The 26,021-nt window shown below is 35.0% G+C and overlaps 4 protein-coding genes across 5 annotated transcripts; 3 read left to right on the top strand and 1 right to left on the bottom strand.

Moving 5' to 3' along the window:
- Nucleotides 1-11,043: 11,043 nt before the first annotated feature.
- Nucleotides 11,044-12,714, top strand: LOC110869280. Of its 2 annotated transcripts, none has more exons than XM_022118577.2 (3): nt 11,044-11,181; nt 11,464-11,790; nt 12,288-12,714. In XM_022118577.2, exons 1-3 carry the CDS (start codon nt 11,166-11,168, stop codon nt 12,449-12,451), a joined length of 507 nt encoding a protein of 168 aa, XP_021974269.1. In that variant the 5' UTR covers nt 11,044-11,165; the 3' UTR covers nt 12,452-12,714. The 2 variants fall into 2 exon arrangements, with proteins under 2 accessions (XP_021974269.1, XP_021974268.1); XM_022118576.2 differs by lacking the exon at nt 11,044-11,181 and adding an exon at nt 11,232-11,393.
- Nucleotides 12,715-14,176: 1,462 nt separating this feature from the next.
- LOC110869282 (uncharacterized protein C683.02c) lies at nt 14,177-19,395 on the top strand. The gene is made up of 5 exons (XM_022118580.2): nt 14,177-14,562; nt 16,671-16,812; nt 18,045-18,136; nt 18,214-18,316; nt 19,072-19,395. The coding sequence occupies exons 1-5, from the start codon at nt 14,266-14,268 to the stop codon at nt 19,266-19,268; spliced, it is 831 nt and encodes a 276-aa protein (XP_021974272.1). The 5' UTR covers nt 14,177-14,265; the 3' UTR covers nt 19,269-19,395.
- A 1,057-nt stretch (nt 19,396-20,452) lies between these two features.
- On the top strand, nt 20,453-21,060 carry LOC118479306 (actin-depolymerizing factor 12-like). The gene is made up of 2 exons (XM_022118581.2): nt 20,453-20,771; nt 20,845-21,060. Exons 1-2 carry the CDS (start codon nt 20,530-20,532, stop codon nt 20,993-20,995), a joined length of 393 nt encoding a protein of 130 aa, XP_021974273.2. The 5' UTR covers nt 20,453-20,529; the 3' UTR covers nt 20,996-21,060.
- On the bottom strand, nt 20,991-25,912 carry LOC110869281 (low-temperature-induced 65 kDa protein). The gene is made up of 6 exons (XM_022118578.2): nt 25,817-25,912; nt 25,549-25,737; nt 23,379-23,654; nt 23,103-23,291; nt 21,834-22,652; nt 20,991-21,145 (listed from the first exon to the last, which is right to left on the bottom strand). Exons 1-6 carry the CDS (start codon nt 25,881-25,883, stop codon nt 21,099-21,101), a joined length of 1,587 nt encoding a protein of 528 aa, XP_021974270.1. The 5' UTR covers nt 25,884-25,912; the 3' UTR covers nt 20,991-21,098.
- Between the last annotated feature and the right edge of the window lie 109 nt (nt 25,913-26,021).

The raw sequence follows: 26,021 nt of genomic DNA, 5'->3' as shown, positions 1-26,021 counted from the left end.
TTTTAAAATTTTCGGACGAAAAAATCCGAAATTTTACACTTTTAATCAAAACATTCGGGGGTTTCCACTAAACTCCATCCCTGGTTATGCGGTGGGAAATGGGTGGTTGTGGTGGGGGTTGTAGAGAGAGATAGAGTGTGTGTGTGGGTTGGTGGTGGCTGGTGATGGTTGTGGAGATAAAGAGGGAAAAGGGTGAGAGAGACGTATCCATATCATCATCCACGTCAGCGTCCATATCATCGTCCACTTTAGCAAAAACTAACTGAGTTAACCCAGTTAGAAAATGATCGATGGTTGTCAAATTCTTATAAGTTCGGATTGTTTGAGGGAATTTTTTAAATTAAAATTATTATCGGCCAAAAGATGAAACTTAAAATTATTAAAATTTAATAACCCAAACAAAAATTTGGGATATCTTGTGGATCGAACTTCGAAGAAGGGTATAATCTAGAAAGTTCTGATGTGCAAGTATATAACCACTTGAGTTATGTACTCTTTTGCTCAATAAATCAAACTTTAAGTAAGTTTAATTCACCAAATCAAACTTTAAGTAAGTTTGATTTATAGTATTTCCTTAAATATTTAATATACCATGTTATACTAAATACAATTTATAGCATTTTCCAAGAATGTCTAATAAACCATAACATAGCCTAATTTCATAAATATTTTAAGAACTTTTTTCCTTTCTACAACTTTTCGTGCCAAAACAATGTCGTAAATTTCTTTATGTGGTTTTCAATCGATTTTCTTTTGGGCATATTTCTTTTGCTTGTTATATCCAGTGTTGGTGTCGTACAAAACCGAATTGGTACCGATGAACACCTTGCTGCATAGGTATTTTTACTAGCATTGCTTATTATATTCCATAGATACGTACAAACACATTGTGTTTAAAGTAGACCCTATTTGAAAGTGACTATGTATTAAACTCGTAATTAGACACACATTATATATTGGAACTATATTATAATACATATAAGGAAAACAAAAATGTAACTTTACAAAATTTTAAGACTTTAAGAAATTATAAATTTTAAACATATTATTAACTTTTAAACTAACTTTTCCCTCATAACTTTTAGATGTCGATAAAATTATCATACATTAATATTTAAAAAACATACACCATATAAAAGAACATTTTATTCTCTTGAATTTGAGGATGATATTGCTATAGTTCTTTTAGTTTAAAATAAATCAACATGTTACGTGATTACCAGGATCGATGTTTTCGGTCGCATTACGCGAACATCCTATAAGTATACATGGGCGGAACATACTAAGGGTCAGCAGGGCCTAGACCCTCTTATTTTTAGGCTTAGAAGTGTAAGTTTAATCTTATATTTTGAATAATAGGATGCCTTCTTATCCGTTTAATTCAAACTTAATTTGGGAGGGTATCCTTTCTTTTATGTAATCCACCTAAAGTGTTGGCAAACCCTAACTAAGCATCAATATAATCGACATGAAGACAAGTTCTTATTATTTTTATACCCATATTTTTATTGATTATTATAAGAGGAAAGGAAAAAAGGATTTGGAAATCAATAAAGGTTGTGTTAAGTACATTTTGAAGGATTGAATGAGAAAGGACCGAAACATTGATGGGTTGGGCATCGTATTAGAATGAGTTCAAATAATAATTAAAAAAAAAACAATTTGAAATAGGTTGATTCGACCCTTAAATTTTGTATGAGAATTTTAAAAATTATATATTATATTATAAATAATTAATATAATAATTAAAAAAATATATAACATAAAAATCAAAATGAGAATTTTAAAAATTATATATTATAAATAATTAATAGAATAATTAAAAAAAGACATAATATAAAAATCAAAGAATGTAACTATGTTTCCACATTTGATCCGTTCATGTTTTAACCATAATTTATCTATTAAATCAATAGAAGATAACATATAACAAATATTTTGATCCGTTCATGTTTAACCATAATTTATCGATTAAATCAGCAGGAGATAACATATAACAAAAGTCAATAGATTCTAACTAACGAGTGAAAGGAGACATGGGTTAGATTCAATATAAACTTTTTTCATAGTTGAGTGATATATAACATGAAACACAATATATATTTATTTATTTATGATTGAAAGCGAAACTAGCAGCATTATTAAGAAAATGGTTAAGTTAGTAGGATCCCATTAACAAAAATGGTCCATAACTCCATTACTCCCCCCTCTTATGTTCATAGACAAAGGACCAATTGTGGGGTTATAAGTCCATGTGCATGATGTATGCTGTCTCTTGATTGTTTATATCACTTAGCTGTTTATTACCATAATTAGCTCTTTGATTGCAACTCATACCCAAAACACCCCACTCTATTTCAACATAAAATACACAAAACCTACAATAATAGATATAATGTGTAAAACAATTTTATGCAAAAAGACTCCTTTATTTTCATTATAATTCATCACAAATTAATAATAGCTTGTTTGTTAGTAAGAAAAGAACAATGAATGAAAATGAAAGACGATTGTGAAATTACGTGAAATCTATATTTGGAGCCTTTAGAACATTTATATTTTTTTCTTCTCCGGTATATAAAGATTATTTATATTCTAAACAGCCATGTTTTACCATTCTAAAGAGACCTATTTACATACTTAAAAAAAAAAATCTATCACTAGATAGGTTGATATCGCCAATGGTTCTTCCTTTGACCGTTGGATGGACACCATTTCCCCTCGTAAGACCTATACCATACCAGTTAGCCTTCATTAGGATTCTTAACGATATAATCTACTCCTTAAACACCTTATCAATATATTAGGGCTCACCTTATAGAGGCAAAGTTGTGCGTGAAGAGGCGGGGGAGAGTTGAGTATTTTTAATGAAAAAAATATAATGGTTAATTAATATCCATTTGATAGTTATTTGTGACGTGTCTTAGCATCAAGAACTAAACACTTTACACAATTTCTATAAGTGTAAAAAATGTGATATAAGACTTAATTACTTAGAAGTTTGGAGAAATCTAAAATACAAACATGGATGATTTCCCAATATAATAATCTAGTAACTATGAATGTGTAACTTAATTAATTTCTTTTAAATGATTGCATGTAACTTAGAAATAAAAAGCATAAAGATTGATTAAATTAATACATCAATACTTGAATATTTTACTCCATTCATCGTAAAAAAAAAAAACATGTCATTTTAATTTTAGATTGTCCAAAATATCAACACACATGCAATCACACAACCTTATTTAAGAACATGGGTATGGTGGGGCTTGGGTTGGACTTGGGTTGAGGCATTTGTTGACACGTGGAATGGGAGCCCCCACCACTCAAACCCACACCCATGGGGTATGGTGGGGCTTGGGTTGGGGGCATGAGTTTGGTTTGGCCATTGAGAGCCCGCCATGTCACCTTACTAGCCCTACTAGCCCGCCCCACGCCCGGCTTCAAACCCACGCCAATGGGGCCACGCCCCAAACCCACGCCCCCTGGGTGGTGGCTTGGGCGTTTTCAGCCAACCCAAGCCCCATACCCCATCGCCTAAGTTTTCCAACCGATAAACATGCGAAAGTAAAACCCTTCTCCTCTCCCACCCCACCACCCAATGCACCCCCCCCCCCCACACACACACACACCACATCCTATATCTATCCAACAAATCAACAATCCTTGATGCATACCATACAACCAAATTGGAAGAAAAAAAAACCTTTAGAATATTTGAATTTGTTGCAGCAGGTGGAAGCTTCCAAAGGGATCGCATTGATCCATATTATTAGATATTTGATGATCAACTCTTTTATTTATCATCATGGAATGGAAGCACTTGATAATTTGGATCGTGCTATCTCTTCGGAAGTTTCCTCCATGGCGCTGCATGCCTGCACGGATCCATCCTTTGTTTTCTCTCTCTCTACTTCAACTTGATTCACAGGTCTCTCTCTCTCTATACACACGCTACTAGAGGGGTGTTTGCATAATACTTTGGGAAACACAAACACTTGTAATCACGTAACTTTTTATTTTGTTTTGAATAAACAAACTATAGCTATAGCATACTCAAATTAAAGAGAATTAAATGTTTGTTTTTATGGTGTAGTTTAAGAAACATATTAAGGTATGAAAAAAATATGACCGTTTAAAAATCATGAAATAAATTAGTTTAACAGTCAACAATATATTTTGAAGAGTTCTATCATTTCTTCTAAAAAGTTGCAATTAACTAAATTATTTAAATTATGATAAATGACCTATCTGTGTTATATATATATGCATTATAATATAGTGTGTATATATATATATATATTGATAAAATATGCTTCAAGAACTTCCATATTGACACCATTTGAACTCATGAGTCTTGATTCAGATTTCTACCTTAAACAATGTATATTGTATTACATAAATCAATTTAAAAATGTTTAAGTATTACATAAAATTTAAGTATATTGTAATAATTGGAAGTTTAGTACAACTATGAACTATATTGTTATATTCCTTATATTTCAAAATAAAAGAATTTTAAGAAGCATAAAAAACTAACGAAATAATGAAAAAAAAAAAAAAACTTTTTGAGAGAAAGAAATAGATTAAAGGAATTGGGTGAGTAGTTGGTTTATATACCTAGAAATGGACTAACATCATCTTGGCATCTTTGAATAGTTAGCAAGGGCTCTCCCATGTATATGGAAGGACTTAAAAGTTAAAGCCTCAAACCTGAGAAAACCTTTTAAGATATTTTCTATATAAATAAGTTGTTAGATTAATATTTAGTTTAAAGATCTTGAAATATATCACCAACATCTTGATATATCATATGTTTCTACTCTAAATCTTACATCTTAAAATATTTTGTGCTTCAACTCGGGTTGACCACAAAAACCACCGGCCCATTTCAAGCATGTATCGTTCCATGAAAATACTGATAGGAACTAAGATTGATATTCCATGAAAAATGTATGATGTAAACTGAATCTAGAGGGTATTTGTTTGTAAGATGTCAAGTAGTTGTAGTAGATGATTAAATGATGTTAAGCAGTTGTAGTCATGGTTGTAAAAATCCTAAGTTCACCGAGTAATTTTTATATAATCGGTCAATTAATCAGTAGGCAGTCAACATGGTCAAGTCCAGTCCTAATTAGCCAAAAATCGGTGTCTAGCGATTCTGGCCAAATTTAGGTCAGATTCTTGACCAAAACCTGTGAATTCTAGCAATTAATCCTAGCTACTTAAAAATATGGATCGAATAAGGTGTTAAAACATGTCTACTTAAAAAATACATAAAAAATCTGTGTATATACATATAAAATTGAAAATTACATATAAAATTCCAATTCATTAATCTTACAACCTTGGTTGTAGTATATGATTAAATATTCAATCCAAACGTCACCTCTGGAAAAATATTATAATAGCTTTCATTTATGTGATTTATTAGTGTCAAGACCAGCCCAGTAAGAATTGCACATCAACTGATTGGGCCTTCCTACAAGAATCACTTGCGTATAAAAGTTTTTCTTATATCCTTGTAAAGATGTAAGTTGTAACCATAAAATATAAGAAAAAAATTCAGGTGTATACTTTATGTTTACATATCAATAACTTGATTGTATAAAGTATAAACATATCAATAATTTGTGTCATTTATCTATTTATCACAATTCACAAATCTACTTATTTTTTACTTAAAAAGTATATGATATTTGTACGTTTCATAATATTTTTAATATACACTTAACATATAGTAGATACATGAACCTGTTTCGCATGGCTAATTGCTATAAAGCTATAGTTCAATGCAATATATTTACTAACGTATAACAATATTAAAGATATTCATTTCCTGATTTTCTTAAAATATAACACCGGCCTAATATCAGCAAACCACACATAGTTAAACATCAATGATTGGTTGGCTAATCATGAAGGATCATTAACATGTTTTAAAAGTAGTTCTGTAAACATTTTGATCTTTCCAAATACATGGCTATAACTAAGCGTATGTTATCTAGACATATGGCATATAACAATTGGTAACATTCTAAATTTATGTCATTAATATTTTTATTATACAAAGTGACTTGTTGACATGTCGTTGATATGCTCTATTATACAACATGACATATGCCGTTAAAATTTTATTATATAAAGTCGTAACAATACTAGCCTTGATGCTAATATGCGTTTAGTAATAATAATAATAATAATAATAATAATAATAATAATAATAATAATAATAATAATAATAATAATAATAATAATAATAATAATACATGCTAAAAGTGAGGCTGTTTATTATCTTATTGTTTTAACTTAATGATTTAATGATATGGTATTTGTCTCTACAAATGTAATGTAACTTCAAATCAATAAAAGTGAAAAATCAATAAAAGTGATAGGTTAAAATGATATTAGCTATGAAAAATTTATATAAAAAAAACGAAAAGTAAGAAATAGTCAAGTAATAAGCTTAGACCAAACGTAGTGAGCGTTTTCTCCCTCCAAACACGCCTGATCACCACACCCGCCGACCTTTTTCGGCGTTATTTCGCAATAAACCTCCCTCCAGCGTGATTTGAAACACGTTGATCTTCAATTTGTTTGGCCAATGAGGTTATTCTATGTCATATACAATTAATTTTAAATTTAAAAAAACAAGAAAATAATAATTGGGTAATGATTCGTTGGGCATTATTCTACTACGCCTCTTTTGTAAAAACACCTAATAATGTCCCCTTACTGACTGAACTACCACATGTCAGAAAACGCCCAAAGATGGAGGTATCATTCACTAAACCACTACAGATAGTCTAATAATTATCGATTACACCGTAGATTGTGGCAGGAGACCTAACAATTATGTGCCTTTGCCCCGCTGATGACGGCAAAGAAATGAGAAACCAAAAACATACTTTTTGATGGCCTAATTTCGTTTGTCCTCTAACTAAAATAGTATTATTTGTTTTTGTAGATAATACGTTTGCCTAACATTTTGGAGAAAAAAATTATCATGTGTGATAGTCGTGTATGGTGTTCGATTATCATTTATATTCTTTTATACAAATTTCGTAAATTTATACACTTACATTTATATTAATTAATTAGCGATATTACTAAAAAAGAGAGCAAAGACAAGCAAGAAGCTAGCAAAGTTAAAACAAGACGTAAAATTATAAAGAAAGCGGAAAACGACTCCAATCTAAGTATCTAAGAATGGCATACTTCGAACTTCGGCACTATTTTTATCCAGCTGAACAAAGAAAGTTTAATGTCATCTACCATATAGATTTAATTAGTTTAGATAAATGGTAATTTGAACAAGAATTAAGACTGCGGGGTATGGGGCGGGAGTTTGGGCGTGCCGCGTGGGTAGGGGAAAACGCCCAAGCCACCACCCTGGGTGGGCATGGGTTTCGACGTGGCCCTTGGGGCATGGGTTTCAAGCCGGGCGTGGGGCGGTCTGGCCAAGCTGACATGACGGGTTGTGAATGGCCAAACCAGGCTAGCCGTTGGTCTATTTAAAAAAAAAATTCTTCTTTTATAAATACTTTACAATATTTATCATTTTTCTCACACAAAATCAAACACATAAAACACAATCTCGCCATGAGTTCTTCAAGTTATACTGAATCGTCATCATCATCTGACGATGGGGCGGAAATATTACTACAAACGATCGCGACGGTGGTGAAAGTTATCATTGAAAACGAAGAGGAGGAGGAAGAGAGTCAACAACCTAAACGCAGAAGAAGGTACATCGCTCGCGAACGGGTTACCGCTAACGATTTGTTGGTAAGCGATTACTTCTCAGCTGAACCTAAGTATGATGAAAAAATGTTTAGGCGTCGTTTTCGTATGAGTAGAAACTTATTTTTAAGGATATCTAGAGATCTTGAGGAGAAGTATGTTTATTTTCAACAAAAACCCGATGTAACCGGGCAATTAGGATTTACTACGTGGGTACTACCTAGTTGATGGGATTTACCCAGAGTAGGGGGTTTTTGTAAAATTATTCACAAAACACGGTACGACAGATCCAAAGAGATTAAAGTTTAACAGGGTACAGATGGCTGCACGTAAAGACGTCGAGCGAGCATTCGGTGTTTTGAAGAAAAGATGGCGAATATTACAAATGCCTTGTCGACTATTTGACAAGGATCAGATTGGAAACGTGATGTACACATGTATCATTCTTCACAACATGATTTTGGAGGACGAAGGTAGAGCGGTCGTTACCCACTATGATGACGATGATTCCCAACCAGGTAACGTAACAGACCAAGATAAAGCGGTTAATGAATTTTGGATCAAGTCAAGGGATATACATCACAACCTTCGATCTGATTTGGTGGAACATGTTTTAACGATTCCTGGGTTCGAAACCGACGAAGACGACGAAGAATGATTGTTTTTTATTTTAATAGTTATTATGTTTGTTTATGTATTTAAAAAAATATGTTTTTTTATGTTTTTAATTAATTTAAATATATATTAAAAAAATGGTGATGTGGCTAGGCCACGCCGGCCCAACCCAAGCCCCACCATACCCCATTAAAACTTGGGTTTGGGTTAACATCCACGTGTTAGCAATTGCCCCAATCTACGCCCAACCCAAGCCCCACCATACCCCGCAGTCTAACATGGTAATGAGACAAATGTTATTAAAGATGATTATTCTTAACACCATGATCTAGCATATTCCAACTCATAACATAGAGAAGAAAATTCGAATTTAAGTTTAATTAACACTTTCAATATAGTTTTATTATTAAAGTGAACACTCTTTAACTTTTTTTTTAATGGCTAATTTCTTTTAATCTACTATGGGATTTGAACATTCAACTTGTATGCACCATATGATCAACGAAAGAAGTCAAAGAACCAACCTAGGGTTGTTCATTAGCCAAGCCGAGCCGAGCTATGGCAAGCTCAGGCTCGGCTCGATTATAAACCGAGCTGGCTCGGCTCGGATTTAAAACCGAACTGAAAATCTAAGCTCGGGCTCGGCTTGGTTTTAAACCGAGCTGACTCGGCTCGACTTGGTTCACCTTGGTTTTAAAAATAAAAATTAATACATAGCTCTCAGAATTCATTATTCTATAAAATTTTCAATACTTCGAAAGAACATATTCAAAATAAGTTCAACCTAATACACTACAAACCAAAATCACGTTCAACAACGCAAAATAAGTTTTGTATTTCAAGTAAATACAGTATTTGTTCATTAGCACGACAATCAACCTTTAAATATGTCATAGATATCAAACTACAAGACTAACATGTACATAATAATCACTTTTTTTGTAATGTATTATATGTATATAAAAATAAAATATATTATAAGTAAAATAATTCAAGCTAAGCTAAGCCGAGCTACCAAGCGAGCCAAACCGAACCAATTTGGCTCGTCACGAGCCGAGCCGAGCTCGGCTCACTTTCAAACCGAGCCATATCAAGCGAGCTTTTTCCGAGCTAAATCCGAGCAAGCTTCGAGCCGCGAGCTTTTTGGATAGCACTAGACCAACCGAATAACACCGATACTGACCATCACTTGCTTAATGCTTCCACATTTAACCAAATGTTGGTTGGTGATCACACTCACATTCAATGTGTTCACAATGCAAGTCGAGTAGAATTGGTAACCCGTCAATTGAGTTGGGAGACTTGTTGTCAAAGTTTAATATGATTACAACAAAGTTTTATATAGACTTTTTTAATTGTACATTTAAATAAAACCACATCAGTTAAATAAAAAAAATAATTATGTTGTATATTTTCATAGTTATTTGATTACAACATGACTAATTTAGGACACAAAAACATATGCTGATCAAGAATTGGCAAGACTATGTAATTTTTCTCAACTATTAATAACAATTTACTATGATTACGAAGATGTGAAATAAGAGAAACGAATAAATTAATTTTGAGATAAAAGTAATGATTTTTGTAAAACCAAGTGATCAATGAATTTGACCCAGCAAGTTTTAATTTAATTTTGGGATACTTCTAGATGGAGTATAAGTAGCGTTTGGTATAAACCAATAGAAGACGAAATGGACTAAAGTGTGGACAATTCCATAAGACATGACTCCTTCAATTTAGTTAATTTTCTATGAGAAGTGATCTTTCTTTGAAGGAGTTTTACAGTTAATATAATATTTATATTTAGCAACCTAGTAGGTAGTCGACATTATTTTTGTAGAACAATTTAGCTTTAATTTATAATTCACATTAATAAAACTAGAAAGGTAAAATAAAAAAATAAAAAAATTGGATGATCATTTTAATTTATAATTCACATTAATAAAACTAGAATGGTAAAAAAAAAAAAAATTGGATGATCATTAAATTCTCACAAATTTATTTTATTACTGTATCTAGCAACTAATATTGATATTACTCAATTAATTTCAAACAAATAATATATTATATTACTCTTTTACCCATTAATAAAATCATCAGCCAATGTAAGATTAAATTTAGTGTAAATTAGGAATGTAATAAGCTTTCGGATCGGGTTAAAAAATGTTTGGGCCATAAACACGCTTACCCTAGACGAGTTATATTAAGCTAAGATCGTAAAATGTAAATAATTTATTCGAATGTTGACTCGTTCAAAAACTTAATTAAAAGAAGAAAATAAAAAATATCATAATTTCCACCTGACAACCTATTTTTTTAACGGAAAATTTCTTTTAATTTGTGGGACAATTTTATATAAAGTCATCCATAAGTTAAATGTGACTTTAATGTGAGAGACGTGATTATGTAATTTTTTGTTTTGTTTCACGTATCCAGCTTCTTATTGGCCCCTTATTTCATTTTTATTCCTTTCTAAAAATGCCCCCGTTCGAAAAAAAAAAAATAAGTTAAATGGTTTCCATCTTGTGAGAGTTTACTTGTTGATCATGTTTAGGTTTATCAATCTCAAATCGGTCAGATCCTAACCAACTGACTCTACACATTTGTCACCTCAAAAAATTCCTATAGCAAAGTCCCATTTTAACATTGTATTGAACGAATTTTTAAATATCAAATGCGCAATGCTTGTTTTTTTTTCTTTGTTTTGCATTCAATTGACGGAAAAATCAAAGCTAACTAAAAGTCTTTGATCAAAGAAATTCCACAGGCCACAAAGAAGTCAAAGTAAGAATACGCCATGAATGGTGGAAGCCAAAGGTAAGCCTTAGTATTATAAATAGGTACCATTTAAACACCAAACTCAACTCAACTGCCTTCACTTCACTAGAGTATTCTTATTATAAAGAACACAATATTACATTTTTCTAACTAGCTATTTGTGTTCTTATCAACAATGAATTCGTTCTATTTCCTTAAGTCTCTTTTGGTTTGTGCTCTTATTTTCGCCTTCTCGGTTGAAGCCACACTAGGTAACTTTGGCATATCTTTTTCAAGTCTTATTTTGTATATAAACAAAATGTTGTTTTTAAACGTATGTAGGTAACATCGTGTGTGAAAACTTGAACAAGGATTCATGTGCATTTGCGGTTTCATCAAGTGGGAAACGATGTGTGCTTGAGAAAAATGTCCGAAGGAGTGGGAAAGAGGTGTTTGTTTGCACTACCTCACAAATTGATACTGATCAAGTCACAAACTGGATCGAAAGTGACCGTTGCCTAAAGGCATGTGGGCTTGACCGTAATGTTCTTGGGATCTCTTCTGACTCCCTTCTCGACTCCAACTTCATGCAAAAACTTTGCTCAACTCAATGTTACACTGGTTGCCCCAACATTGTTGATCTATATTTTAATCTTGCTGTGGGTGAAGGTAAATTGGTCTTTTTTTTTTTATGCAAAATAACTATTCTCGTATTCTAAAGGCAAATTGAAAAATAATAATCCCATCTTTCTGAAATTGGCTGATAATAATCCCAAGTCAGTTATTAGCCAATAATAATCCTAAGTCAGTTATTAGCCAATAATAATCCGACCTCATCCAATTTTTTTGTAAAATAGACCTCCGTTAAAATAAGCTTAACGGAGTTAAGTTTTACATCAATCGACTCGTATCCTCGTTCTGATCAAAAGCCCTAAAACATCGGTTTGTAATTCGGTAAAAAACTTAACTCCGTTAAGCTATTTTAACGGCGGACCATTTTTACAAAAAAATTGGACGAGGTCAGATTATTATTGGCTAATAACTGACTTGTGATTATTATCGGCCAATTTCAGAAAGATGGGATTATTATTTTCCAATTTGCCTATTATAAACTATATGTTTGATTGTACTTAACCAAATTTATACTTTACTTGTTACATGAAAAGGTGTATATTTGCCGAGCCTATGCCAAACTGATGGAGATAACAAAAGAAGAGGGATGAGTGAGATCAGGAGCTCTGGCAATGTTGCGCCTGGACCAACCGTGCCTGCAAAACTTATGGTTGACGTTTCCCCGGCCATGGCCCCATCTCCCACCGGTCCCTTTTAGTGTGACTTCTTGCTAGAGTAGGCTGATTAGCCAAAGTATTTGATATAGTTATACTCAAAAGAGGATCACATATACAGAAATAAAGGCGTATAATGGATTATACGCAAGATGATGTTACTTTAGAAAAAGTACTGCCACTTTTTTCTTCTTCATATAGTATGGTTTGAGCTCCCAAAACACTTGAATGTAGTCGTTTGGTTGGTATACGTTCATGTTATAAATACATATATACTCAATAAAAGTTTACTTCTTTTTCCTTTTAAGCGGCACTTGGGCCTTATGTAATGGGCTCTGTTTCCTGATAAAGGAATACATTAATCATATTTCTAACTCTTAAAAGATTTATTACTTTTATTGTTTTGATTCTTCGAGAACAGTCAAGTTCTGACTAATAATCAGAAATGCTAAAGATGATCAAAGATGCACCTTCACACAAAGGCTAGGTGGTGTGGTCTCACGCCCCTTGGGGCTTTATCACGTTACGTAAACGTCATGTAAGCGACACATAAGCAAAATGTTTGATTGTTAACTTACACGGTGTGGAATAACACCGTATATAAAGCCCTCTTAACTATATTAAAAAAAGAAAAGAAAAACTCAAATATGACTGGTTCAAGCAAGGGCCCCATCCTCTTCACGCCCACTATGGCTTTGGCGGAGGTCAAGGATAGCGCCCCCTTTGGCGGAGACGGGGTTGTGTAGGGGCGCCAAAATGGGTGAGGTGGCAGGGGACATGAGAACACACCACCTAGCCTAAAGCTAACTACATACACTGCAAGATGTTTTAACAAATCTAGTAAATTTTATCTAGCTCAAACTCTCATGTGTTGGTGACTCTAAAGATCTAAATACTAAGAACATCTAGTAGGGATGACAAAAAAAAAAAACACGACACGGATTTGAGAGGCATTTTTAGATTGATAAAAATATTTCGTGAGTTTGGGTACAGGTACGATATTAGGTGATACTCGACCCGATTACTGAAACCATATATTCGAAACATAATACTTCATTTTAGTAGCTTTATTAGGTGAACTATGAACTATGAACGTTTCTGAATATGTATTTGATGATATATTTTTATTTTGTATGTTAAGAAATACGAACTTATATTTTTGGGATTTATATCATCATGAAATTTACATATTTTTAGATATTTTATACATTTTACGATGAGGATGATGTGTATGAAATTTATCATATTCTAATATGTTATATTTGATAAAAATGTCAAATTATATAAAATTTAAAACTATTAGAAAAAAATATATGTGGAAGTCCTAGCACGTATATTTTAACAAACTAACGGATATACCTGATACCTATAGATATATATGATCTAGTGTTTCCCTTTACAAAACTCGATGAACTTAGAGGTGTACAAAAGTCAGTATGGGCCCAAACCTGTTCAGTTTATAAACCGTCTCAGTTTTTTTAGTTTGGTATCAAACCGGCCCGGGTTAAGACCTAGTTTTAGGGTTGAAAACCTCAACTCACCCAAACCGATTTAGATTGGGTTCAAAGCCGGTTTTTATCAGTTGTTTAGTCGGGCTCAAACCGCTTCTCAACACAAAACTCCCAAACCTGTACCAAACCGCCTGGTTGGGCTGCACTGAAATCGGTTTTCTTACCGGGTCGGTTTCTGGCCCAACCGTTTTTTATTCAGCACTAGGGCTTCATTTAATTACGGGCTTCGTAAAAAACAGGCCTTTTTTTCTCCCAACATATCTGAACCCTCTTTCTCTGCAGGGTTTTCTCTTCGCCTCCTTCCTTCCTTCCTTCAACTTCACCGTCCTTTCTTTTCCGTACGAAAAATGGTGTGCAAACGGCAGAAATTAGCTCGCAAAAAATTCAAGCAAGAGCACCCGGAACTCTTCGTCAAACCCGAGCCAACAGCCCCAAAGGACCCGAATAAGAAGAAGAAAAAGAATAGCAAGTTCAAGCGCAAGAAATCGGATCCCAATGACCCGAGTAAACCCAAAAGATCCAGTAGCAAAAAACACCCGCTTAGAATACCCGGAATGAGACCCGGTGATACCTGTTTTATTTGTAAAGCTGATAATCATATTGCCAAAAATTGCCCAGAAAAAGCCCAATGGGAAAAACACAAGGTTTTATTTGTTTATTATTTATTCTGCATTTTATTTTAATTCAAGTTTGTTAATTGCTTATGGGTTTTGAAAATTTGAGCTTTATGAGCTAGTAGTATGAACTGTTTACCTGTTACTATATTGTTACTATATACCAAAGTGTAGTGCTCTAGCGGTACCCGGTGACGTAATTTAGGGAAGGTCAGCGGTTTGACCATAGTGGGCCTTTGGGTAGTGGGTTTCCGTTGTAATTAGTGACGGGCTGGGTCACCATTGATGTCTGCCATGGCAGGGGTGCGTGGCCTTTTCCTATGGGTCGGGCAGTGGCATTTTACCATAGCGGGCCTTCGGATGGTGGGTTTCCTCTAAAATTGGTGACGGCCGCCAGCTATGTCCGCCATCGCGGGAATGTGTGGCTATTTGCCTATGGGTTGGGTGGCTGGGCTTTGTTGGACGGTTAAAAACTATATACCTTAAACATTGTAATCATTTTTAAAACCCACATCCAATTGCTCCTAAGATTTTATAAAAGCTATGTAGTTAATATCCCGATATATCAACCGATATATCAGTGATATATCGGTTATCGGTCCTCTGCCGAGATAGCGGTACAAAATATTGGTCAGAATATCGGTATCGGTAATATCAGCGATATTGTCTGATATTTGACCGATATAGGACCGATATTTGATCGATAAATCACCGATTTTCCTGATATCAGTACCATTCTTCTTATTTCTACCGTTCGTTTTTCTTCTTATTGCTGCTATTAGTGTTTTAAGTCTCAATTGTTAGTTGTTACTATTAAATGTTAGTGTTTTAAGTCTTAGTCAGTTCTTACTTGTTACAATTGTTATCGTTAAATTGCTATATATATAAATTTAGCATGATATTAAAATTACCGATATCCCGTCGATATCCCACCATGATAACCGATATCTCAAATATCGGTCCTTGACCGATATCCGATATTTTACCGCATTAACTGCTTAGTATAAAAGACTTAAAGTTGCAATCTTTTTGTTGGGTTATGCTGATTGTAACAATCTTTTTCTCAAAACCCACATCCAAATGCTTCCAAGATTTCTAGAAGGGAAAATTGCAATTTACTTTCTTTTAAGTTTCAGCAAAATTGCAACCGTTGTCCTTTAACTAACAAAATTACAGTGGGTGTCATTTATGTTCTATTTTCTTTACGGGAGGTGCCCTTTCTTCCTAAAAATATTACTAAAATAAATGACATCTATTGTAAAGAAATTAAAACATAAAGGACACCGCATGTAAAGAAATTAGAACATAAAGGACATCAGCTGTTAGGACTGCAAACGAACCAAACGTTTGGCTAACAGTTCGTAAACTCTTTGGCGGGAAATTCGTTTGTGTTTGTTAGCTTAGTAAACAAACGAACACGAACAAAAAACTTCGTTCGTTTAGTTAAATGAACAAACATGAACAAAGATTGTGTCTGTTCGTTTATGTTCGCGAACGTTCGGTAACATGTTCATTTATGTTTGATTGTGTTCGATAGTTAAGTAGTGTTTTTAGTTTTTATATTTTATTTAAATACTTCAAAATTCTGACAAATATGATATTTAATAAGTGTTATTGTATTATATATTATGTTTATGAACGCTTGTTTGTGTTCGTTTGTTTCCACTTGTGTTCATGAACATTAGTTTGTGTTCAATAACGTTGTTTATCTCATTTGTTGCCTAAAATTAGCAAACAAACACGAACAAGTTCATTTCCTTAACAAACGAACACGAACATAAAATCTCGTTCGTTAAACGTTCATGAACAGTTCGTGAACACTTATATTTCTTAACAAACGAACACGAACAAGGTCTTGTTTGTGTTCGTTCGGTTCGTTTGCAGCCCTATCAGCTGTTATTTCGTTAGTTAAAGGACAACTCCTGAAATTTTGCCAAAGGACGAAAAATGCAATTTTCCTTTTCTAGAAAGACTTAAAGTTACAAACTTTTGCTTGGGTTATGCTGATTGTAACAATCTTTTTCTCAATTACGAGTGAATGGATGCTTTTTATGGTTGTTCATTGCATTCTTTGATATGGGGTTGTCGATAACTTATGACATTTTGGGAACTTATAGTTGTTAATGTTGTGTTTGCAGATATGTTTGTTATGCAGGCAGCGCGGTCACAGTCTCAAGAATTGCCCGGACAAGAATGAGGAGAACATTGACAAGAAGTTATGTTATAATTGTGGAGAATTTGGGCATTCTCTTGCTTCATGCCTCCAGCCTCTTCAAGATGGTAACTTGCTCATCCAATGTTGTTTCGATTGATTTCCTCTCTTTTAATATTTGTAATAATTATGCATAATTAGGGTTTATGGGTGTGTCTTTAAACCAACCATTATGAATTTAAGTCGTAATAGTCTATTAGACCATGCGTTGTGGTTTAACATAGCGGCAAACGCCAAGCCATGTCACTGCCAGATAGACAATGGGCTTTAACTAACCCACCCTTTAACTATAACGTCGCGGTTTAACTAATTTTTAAATAAAAGAAAATCACCCCCTCTCTTTTAAGTATTACGGCACGGTGTTTAGGGGCGTTAAAGTCTTAAAGGATAAGTTGGAGAGGGGCGTTAGCCCACAAAACAGAGTCTTAGGGGAGGGGGGGGGGGAGTGGTCACTAGTGATAGAATTCTATCACCCCTAATATCCAATCAACTCATGCCATGTCATCACCCAATATTCTATCACTAGTGATAGAAATGTAATGGGGGTGGTCACTAGTGATAGAATTCTATCACTCCCAAATTTTATAATTTTTATTTTAAAATTAGAAATTAACAATAAAACACTAAATTATAAATTTCATTAAAATTAAAAAATAAATTACATAGCAAAATAAAAAAACAACTAAACATTGGAAAAAAAAACTAAACGGGTGGCCTCTCCCAACTAGTGTTCGGCCTTCTTGTATTGCGTCATTTTCTCGTCTTCGATTCTGGAGATCGACTCCGCCACCGCTTCCTTTCCTTTGCTTGACAAGATTCGCTCGAACCTTGGGTCTTACGAGATTTTTCTTCGTACCCGAACCTCTTTTTTTCGAACCCCCACCTCTCTTGCTTAAACCTTCCATGTTTCTTGTAAAATTATTTAGATTGAGTTGGAGAGTTTGTTGTTCTTTTTGTATTGAGTGTGAGAATGGTTGGAGAGCTTGTTGATTTTTTGTATTGAATAGGTTGGGTTTTATAAAAAAAAGGGTTAAAAAATAATCCCAAACGCTCAAAAATATACCCCAAACGCTCAAAAATTAACCCCAACGGTCGTTTCCAACGTTCACCTTTTTGAAAATCACGTGTGATATTTTGTACGCGTTGAAAAAATAACGCGTTAAAATTCAATGGGCGGTGGTGTTCGTGATTTTATAACTCGTGGCCTGGCGTCCATCACGGACCGCCCCGCCTGGCCTTATGAATGTTGAGGTAGTTAAATCTGTTTATGATATTTTGATAAACATATTTAATGATGCAGGAGGAACAAAATATGCAACTTGCTTTGTTTGTAAACAAGAAGGACATATAAGTAAGGATTGCCCTAAAAATGCGCATGGAATTTATCCTAAGGTACTTGAAGTGTGTTTATCATCTTTGTTTTTTTCGGGTTTGTGATCTAATAGATCTATGAAAATTTTGTTTTTCAGGGTGGTTGTTGCAAAATATGTAGTGGTGTAACGCATTTGGCGAAAGATTGTCCAAACAAAAGCGCTAGAGGTTCTAGCATGTCCAATGAGGGTAACAATAGACGTAAGAATTCCTTACAAAGTGTTTGCTATAGTCTAGGGCTGTAAACGAACCGAACGAACACAAACAAGGTCTTGTTCGTGTTCGTTCGTTAAGGAAATAAATGTGTTCACGAACGGTTCATGAACGCTTATCGAACGAAATTTTATGTTTGTGTTCGTTCATTACGGAAATGAGTGTGTTCGCGAACGGTTCACGAACACAAATAAATTTGGCGAACGTGACGAAGGATAAAGGTGGATGGACCCTTATTGTGGAACGGAGGTCGATCGTATTCGTCGTTTTAAATAATAAGAAATGAAAGGGAAATAATGCATAAACAAAGGAAATAGGGTTTCCTAATTTAATTGTTAGGGTAATAAAATAAATAAAAGTTTAATAATATAAAAAGTATAGATAAAATATATGAAAGTACAAAAATCTTTAATTAAAACACAAACATATGAACATAGACGAACGCAAATGAATGAATGTTCCTGCACACGTTCACGAACACGTTCACGAACTCCTTACCGAACGTTCACGAACACAACTGAACGAACGAGACCTCTGTTCATGTTCGTTCATTTAACTAATCAAACGAAATTTCTTGTTCATGTTCGTTCGTTTATTAAACGAACGAACATAAATGAACTTCCCGCCGAACGGTTCACGAACTGTTCGCTGAACGTTCGGTTCGTTTACAGCCCTACTAGTATAGTCCATTGTTTGCGATGTTTATTGCAACTAACACGTGTGTTTGTTTTTGTGGATCTTAGCATCTAGAATAGAAAGTATGGCGAGAGGGCAGGTGACTAAATTTTCGAGCGGTGATGATCTTGAAGACGATTTCACAATGATAGATGATGGTAAAGAGAAGAATAAGTCTGTGGTGAAAGCTGATACTGCTTCTAACGAACCGAATGTAAAATCAAAGAAGAAACAAGGGACCAAAGTGGTTAACTTTGTCGGTTAAGGATTAAACGTTCCGTCCTGTTTGGGATGCAATTTTGAACTCTTTTAGGTTTGGGTATTTATGTGTTCAAGAGTTTGTAAAATGAATATTAAGATCAAGAGTTTATAAATGGTTAATTTCTGCACCATCTTGTTACATTTTGTGATTTTAGGTTTAATGATGGATTATTAGATTATAATTTTTAGTTGTTTATAACTTTATAATATAGGTTCAAGCATACTAAACATTTTTTTTTAATCAAACCAAATAAACTCCCAGGATCCACCAATACTGCAGATGACCGATGAGAACATGTAAAACACAACTTTCGTTGGGTAGGTGACCCCTTCATGGGGGTTAAAACACAAAAAATCAATGGAAGCTGGATTCAAACCTTTGCCTGAGGGACTCTAGCGCGGCACCCTTTTAAGGTTATCTTCTTACATGTTACAATAGGATTATGTTCAAGAGTGAACACTAGTGTAGCTTGCGAACTGAGTGAACTAATCCTGGCCATACACGTGTGTAGATCGATGGTCAGGATTTGATATTAAAATACACTAGTGTATTTTACGATTTGATGATGAGATCCTGGCCATACACATGTGTAGATCAATGGCCAGGATTTGTTCACTCAGTTCGCAAATACACTAGTGTTCACTCTAAAATCCCACCCACAATATTAATTGAAAAACACACCACTTTTGCAAGGATAGTTTATATAGGGATATTACTTTTGCAAACATAAAATCATCACACCATAAAACTATCATAAAATAAAAAAAATACAGATCTAATAGGTCCAAATATGTAAACCTCAATCGGGATAGATGGTGTGACTTTAATTTGCGTGACATAATTTTATAACTTTCGGGGTTCCAGTTTCTTACTTTCTTACTGGCCCGGTTTCTATATTTATATAGAAGTTTAGCCGTTAGTAAAAAAAAATCCAAATATTTGTTGGTCATTGAATGGTGAAAGGCTGAAGACAATTTCTAACCTTAATTTCACCGAAATTTCTTGAGTAAAAGTTTGATTGTTTCCCAGATTTGAAGGATTTTCTCCATTCTCTGTTCCCATCTCTTCTTCCTTTTGGATTCCTGATATTTACCACCAACCAACCATGGTATGTTTCTCTTCATAATCATGTTCTTATTCATTTCATCTATGATCATCAAGATCCACTTACATAAATTGGGATGCATTGCCATGTGTTTTATTATGGATTGATTTGTGGACGATTTGTGGACGATTTGTGGATTAGGCGAATGCCGCGTCTGGAATGGCTGTTCATGATGATTGCAAGCTGCGGTTCCAGGAGTTAAAAGCCAAACGAAACTACCGATTTGTCACCTTCAAGATCGAGGACCAACAAGTGACCATCGACAAGATCGGCGGTCCCAACGAAACCTACGACGATTTCACAAACTCTCTTCCCGTCAATGAATGTCGCTATGCCGTCTTTGACTTCGACTTCACAACCGATGAAAACGTTCAAAAAAGCAAGATTTTCTTCATTACATGGTAGTACCCATAAAACCATTTTAAGTTTCATATGTCTAGTGATGCAATAAAACAGATTAATGATTGATTTCAGGTGTCCAGACACATCAAAAGTGAGAATGAAGATGGTATATGCGAGTTCCAAAGACCGATTCAAGCGAGAATTGGATGGTATTCAGGTCGAGTTGCAAGCGACAGATCCTAGCGAAATGAGCCTCGACATTGTAAAATCACGCGCAATTTAATCTAACCGCTTGGTTTTAGTTTTGTTGTAATTCAAAAAAACAAACATACATAAGTTATTGTTACAGTACCATTACACTTCACTTCACTCGTCGTTCTCTTCGTCTATTTCTTACCCCCAGTCGGAGTACTCGACAAACCTTCATCTGTCACTGCATCAAACCATAAATGTTTAAACACAATACTTTCACTTTAAAAAGCAACTATAAGGATTAGGATCAAATACAAAGGATCCTAATTGTAAGAAGTGTAAGAAGAATTTATAGAGTGACAAGTGTCCAATAACCTAAAAAAACCCACTACACAAAAAAAAACCCACTACAAAAAAAAAAAAAAAACCTTAAACATTCACCACCACCAAAAACCTAAACCCTTTTTTTTTTTTTTTTTTTTTGCCGAGGGGGTGGGGGGTGGGGGTTTAGGTTTTTGGGTGGGGGGGGGGGGTTAGGTTTTTTTTAGGTTTTTTTTTGGGGGGTGGGGGTGGGTGTTTAGGTTTTTTTAGATTTTTTTTTAGGTTTTTGGGGGGTGAGGGAAGGGGGGGGGGGGGGGGGGTGGGTGGGGGGGTGGGGTTAGGTTTTTTTTAGGTTTTTTGGGGGTTGGGGGTTTAGGTTTTTTGGGGTTTTTTTTGTGAGGTATAGTTTTTTTTTTTTTGGCGGGGGTTGGGTTTTTGGGTGGTGGTGGGGTGGGGTGGGTGTTTAGGTTTTTGGTGGTGATGTAGTGGGTTTAGTTTTAAGTTATTAGACACTTGTCACTTTATAAATCCTTCTTACACATCTTACAATTAGAAGCCTTTGTAGAATAACTTGACCCGCAACTATAAAAGTATAAAACACGACTTACCATATGAAGTTCCGGTACTTCTTTGTGGTGCATCCCCTTTCCCACCAAAAAAGGAACCCACCGCGTCTGCCAACCGCTCGCTCATATTTTTATCCGCAACCACATTGCCCGGATCATCATGATGTTGTTCTTTACGCTGATCAGTCCCCAACCGACGTCGAACTTCCACCGATTCCGTCACTACTCCCATCGGTCTATGATCCTCGCCCGCTTTCTTCCCGGACTCTTCCTGCTTTCCTCGATGGAGAGCGTGCGTTATCACATCCGACAACGCCTTATCTTCTTCCCCTGGTTTTAGTGTCTCCACTAGATGCTCCTTAACCGACACCCCCTTATCCGTCACATTCACATTCTCTTTCTCCATCGTTGACGAAGTTCCCGAACCTCGGTGTACTTGCGGCTGCCCGGTTCCGGTTCCGGTTCCGGACACGCTTCCTTGCACTTTCGATATCACCGAGCTTCCTGCATCCACCACTTTCTCGTAAACGGGTGCCAACGTCCCTGTAACCTTGTCCGTAATCATGTGTGCATAATCTGTTGCCGAGCCTTGGGTGTTGACGGATTCGTGCGATTTGGTAGTTTGGTTTTGGTCTGAGTAACCGAGTTTGGAGGCAATGACGTCTGCGGCTTTATCAGCTATGGCTGAAGCGGAGGATGATATTTTATTGGCGTAGGTGCTACTCTGGCCTGACGGGTTTCCGGTGAGGGTGTCACGTGGTAGATTTTCAGGGTGGTTGGAATCTAAGGTTTTGGGTTCGGATTCAATGCCCATTTTGTCGAATGAATGTTCAAGGTGCGAGAGTTCTGCTTCTTTCCCACCTGTGAAATATGTACATATTATTAAATTAAATATATTTATTAAATTAAATATATATAAGTTATAAGCCAATTCACATTAATTAGAGCCAAAAGACGCTAAAAAAACATGCCTAGTCAACTAAAAAACGTGCCAGTCAACTGTCACATCAGAAAAAAAACACTTCTTATAAAAAAAAACTCAATACCCACTCGATAATAAACTAAAAACACTAAAAAAATGTCGCATTGTAACATCGTTACAATCCAAATACGTCACAACACTATCTTTTTATTTTTGATCACACATTTTTCCCTATAGAGTAAAATGGGCCCACCCCAAGAATTAGACTCCAAAAATCGGGATGGGCCCGATGATGTGGCGTTTTATTGGAAGCTAAAAACAAGAAAAAAATGACTTAATGGCTTAAGGAGGTGTTGGTAATGAAGTGGTTTACACTTCACGCATTGTACCTGTACGCATTGGGTTATCCACTTTAGTCCCATAATTCGAAGGATCCGAACCATAACTTAACGAATCTTTTGGCGCACTAGGATCCGGGACCATCCTCGTCGTTTTCCCAACAATACCCCTCAACCCTCCCTTGTTCACATCATGACCTTCACCGCGATTAAAAGCAGGCTCGGGTACATGTCTCGTTCCTGCCAAACGCAACCGCTCACAAGTCAAATTGTCACAAGTCAAAAGTCAAATATTCAAATTGTACATTTTGCTCTAACAAATTATACCATATGTATGATCAGTGACACCGGGGTTAGGTGCACCGGGGTTAGGTGCAAACGGTTCCTCCTCCATCCCAACTGATTGTCCAATTTTACCCCTCCATTTTTCTTTATTTACCTCTTGGCCATGTGTTTGATTGTGACTAGTAGAAATGTGTTGTGGCTCACCATGGCTAGTCACCGGGTGTGTGTACCGGTCCTCCGCCAACACGGGTGGCCTTTCCATTGGTTGTGCCATATTTGCATATAGACCACCCTGCCCAACCCTTGCCGAATCATACACTGCAATTAAAAAAAAAAATAAAAAATAAATCAATATTATGCTTTTGGCAAGACACAAATAGTGCCCCCACCCTTGGGGTTTTTGCGATATGTGGTGGTCCAGTCAGCAATGTGACATTGTGGGGCATTATGTGAAAAGGAGGGTAGTGAGGCTTGAAATCTTGTGGGGCATTATGTTATAATAGAATTAAATAAAAAATAAAAATAAAACCCATAAAAATGCTATTGGCTAAAGACTGGGAAGGTGTGCGTCATTGGGCAAAAAAAAAAATTGAAGGAAGGCGTGGAAAAATACGTTTGGGACAAAAATTTTGAAAAAAAGATGCCGTGTAGGGGGGGGGTGGGGTTTGGGAAAAACTGCCAAAAAATCTCACTACAGTGGTCTAAATGGACATACTATACAGGGTACTGATACATGCGAGTGTATATATATATATATATATATATATATATTATTATTATTATTTTTTATTATTTTTGACTTGAGATTTTTGAAGGTCGGTTTTTTTACATGTAATTAAAAATAAAAATGAGAGAGAATTCGATTAAGGGCATAAGCTGTTCTTTCTAAATGGTTATTAAAGGTCAAAAAAGACCAATCTCTATATGTTGCATTTGAAAAAAATGAAGTGCAAAGAAAGTTAAATGTCAAAATCACCCTTCGACTATTCCATTCAAATGACTTTTTTTATGCATTTTAATATGCGTTTTATTGCCATTTTCATCCTTGAGTGCAATTTATTACGACTTTCGTCACTCGAAATTTGGTTTCAGGGATGAAAATGACATGATTTTAAACTATTTGGATGAAAGTCGCAAAAATGGTCAAACCTCGGGGACGAAAATGACATTTTACTAAACAAATAAATAAATAAATAAGTAGCAAAGTTCAGTTAAGGGCTAAAGTTGTTCTTTCTAACACTGTGTTCCAGAGTTCACTAATGGAAGGAAATAAAGGAAAACAGAAAGAAATTAATTAAAAATATTTTGTGTTTCATAGTTTCATTTAAGGAGGAAAAAGAAAGGAAGATAAAAAATGTTGTGCTTCCGAGTTTCATTTAAGGAAGGAAAATAAAAGAAATGCAAGGAAAATAAGACTAAATTTTCAGTTTTTCTTTGCTTCACTTTCTTCCTTTTACTTTCTTTTCTTTTCCCTCGAAAAGTGAACTCGGGAACAAAGCGTAAATGGTTACTAAAGAGTGATTTACCTTTTGGTGATTAAAATTACCTAAACAAACCTCATTTTAACTCTTAGGGTAGGGTCTGTTTGGTATGGGGTAATGAAATGAATAAGAGAATGGAATGAACGGGATAATGAAATGGACAACTGAATGAAATAGATCATTCCATTCCTTTGTGATGTTTGGTTATTGATATGTGAATAGAATGAATCATTACTTTGTACAATTATAGACAAAAAGAGGCGAAGTAAGGAAACACAATTGCATTAAAAATGACAATACCTTATTAACAATAACAATAACTAGTAATATATTTTTTTCCATCCCTCGAAGGAAAAAAAAAAAAAAAACTCCTTACCAAGGAATGAAAATTATCATACTTGAAAGGAGTTACAATCCTATAAAATGCTCCATTCCATTACCACGTATAACCAAACATGTTTTTTTTTTTTTTTTTTCATCAGAATGATTCATTTCATTTCACTCTCTATTCCTCTATATCAAACTCTTAGTTTTACCGGTTGCAATTAATGACAAACTATCGCTATTTATCTGACCTCATCCGAACCAAACCGAACCAAACCAACCCAACCCAAACCAAGGGTTTGGATGTTAAGTTAACAAACATCCGAACACCAAAAAAAGGGCAGTGAAAGAAAAAAAAATCTTGAGTCAAGTAATGAAGTAAGATATAAGACAAGAAGAAGACATACTGGGTGCACCATGGACTTCAGGGTCCTCAACCGCTTCTTCGTCATCATCGTCATCCTCTTCCTCATCATGGTGATGGTGACCATGCCCATGCTTCGTGATCGTGTTCTTTATTTTCTTAGCCTTTTCTTTCACCTTCTTCATCACGGATTTCTTCTCCCCGTGATGTTCATCTTCATTGTGATCATGACCTTCAAAACACACAATGTCAATCTTAGTTCTTAAACATCAGTTAAATAAAGAACATACAGTCAGTTAATGATTACTTACCGGTGAGTGGGTCCTGATCGTAGTGCCGGCCATGAGCGCCATGAGTTTGCTGCAACTGTGACTCCATTTTATCTACGATTTTGGTGTTAAGAAGATATGAAGAAGAAGATAGCATTTATATATATGATGGGATTTTGGATAAAAAAAGAAAGCGGCGTGTCGGGGGTAACATGACGCATAATGGGAGTGACACGTGTAAGAAAGT

Source organism: Helianthus annuus, chromosome 7, assembly GCF_002127325.2.
Source record: "Helianthus annuus cultivar XRQ/B chromosome 7, HanXRQr2.0-SUNRISE, whole genome shotgun sequence".
NCBI classification, from domain to species: Eukaryota; Viridiplantae; Streptophyta; class Magnoliopsida; order Asterales; family Asteraceae; genus Helianthus; species Helianthus annuus.
The sequence above is the reverse complement of the archived record's forward strand: the minus strand, read 5'-3'. Positions and strand labels throughout refer to the sequence as shown.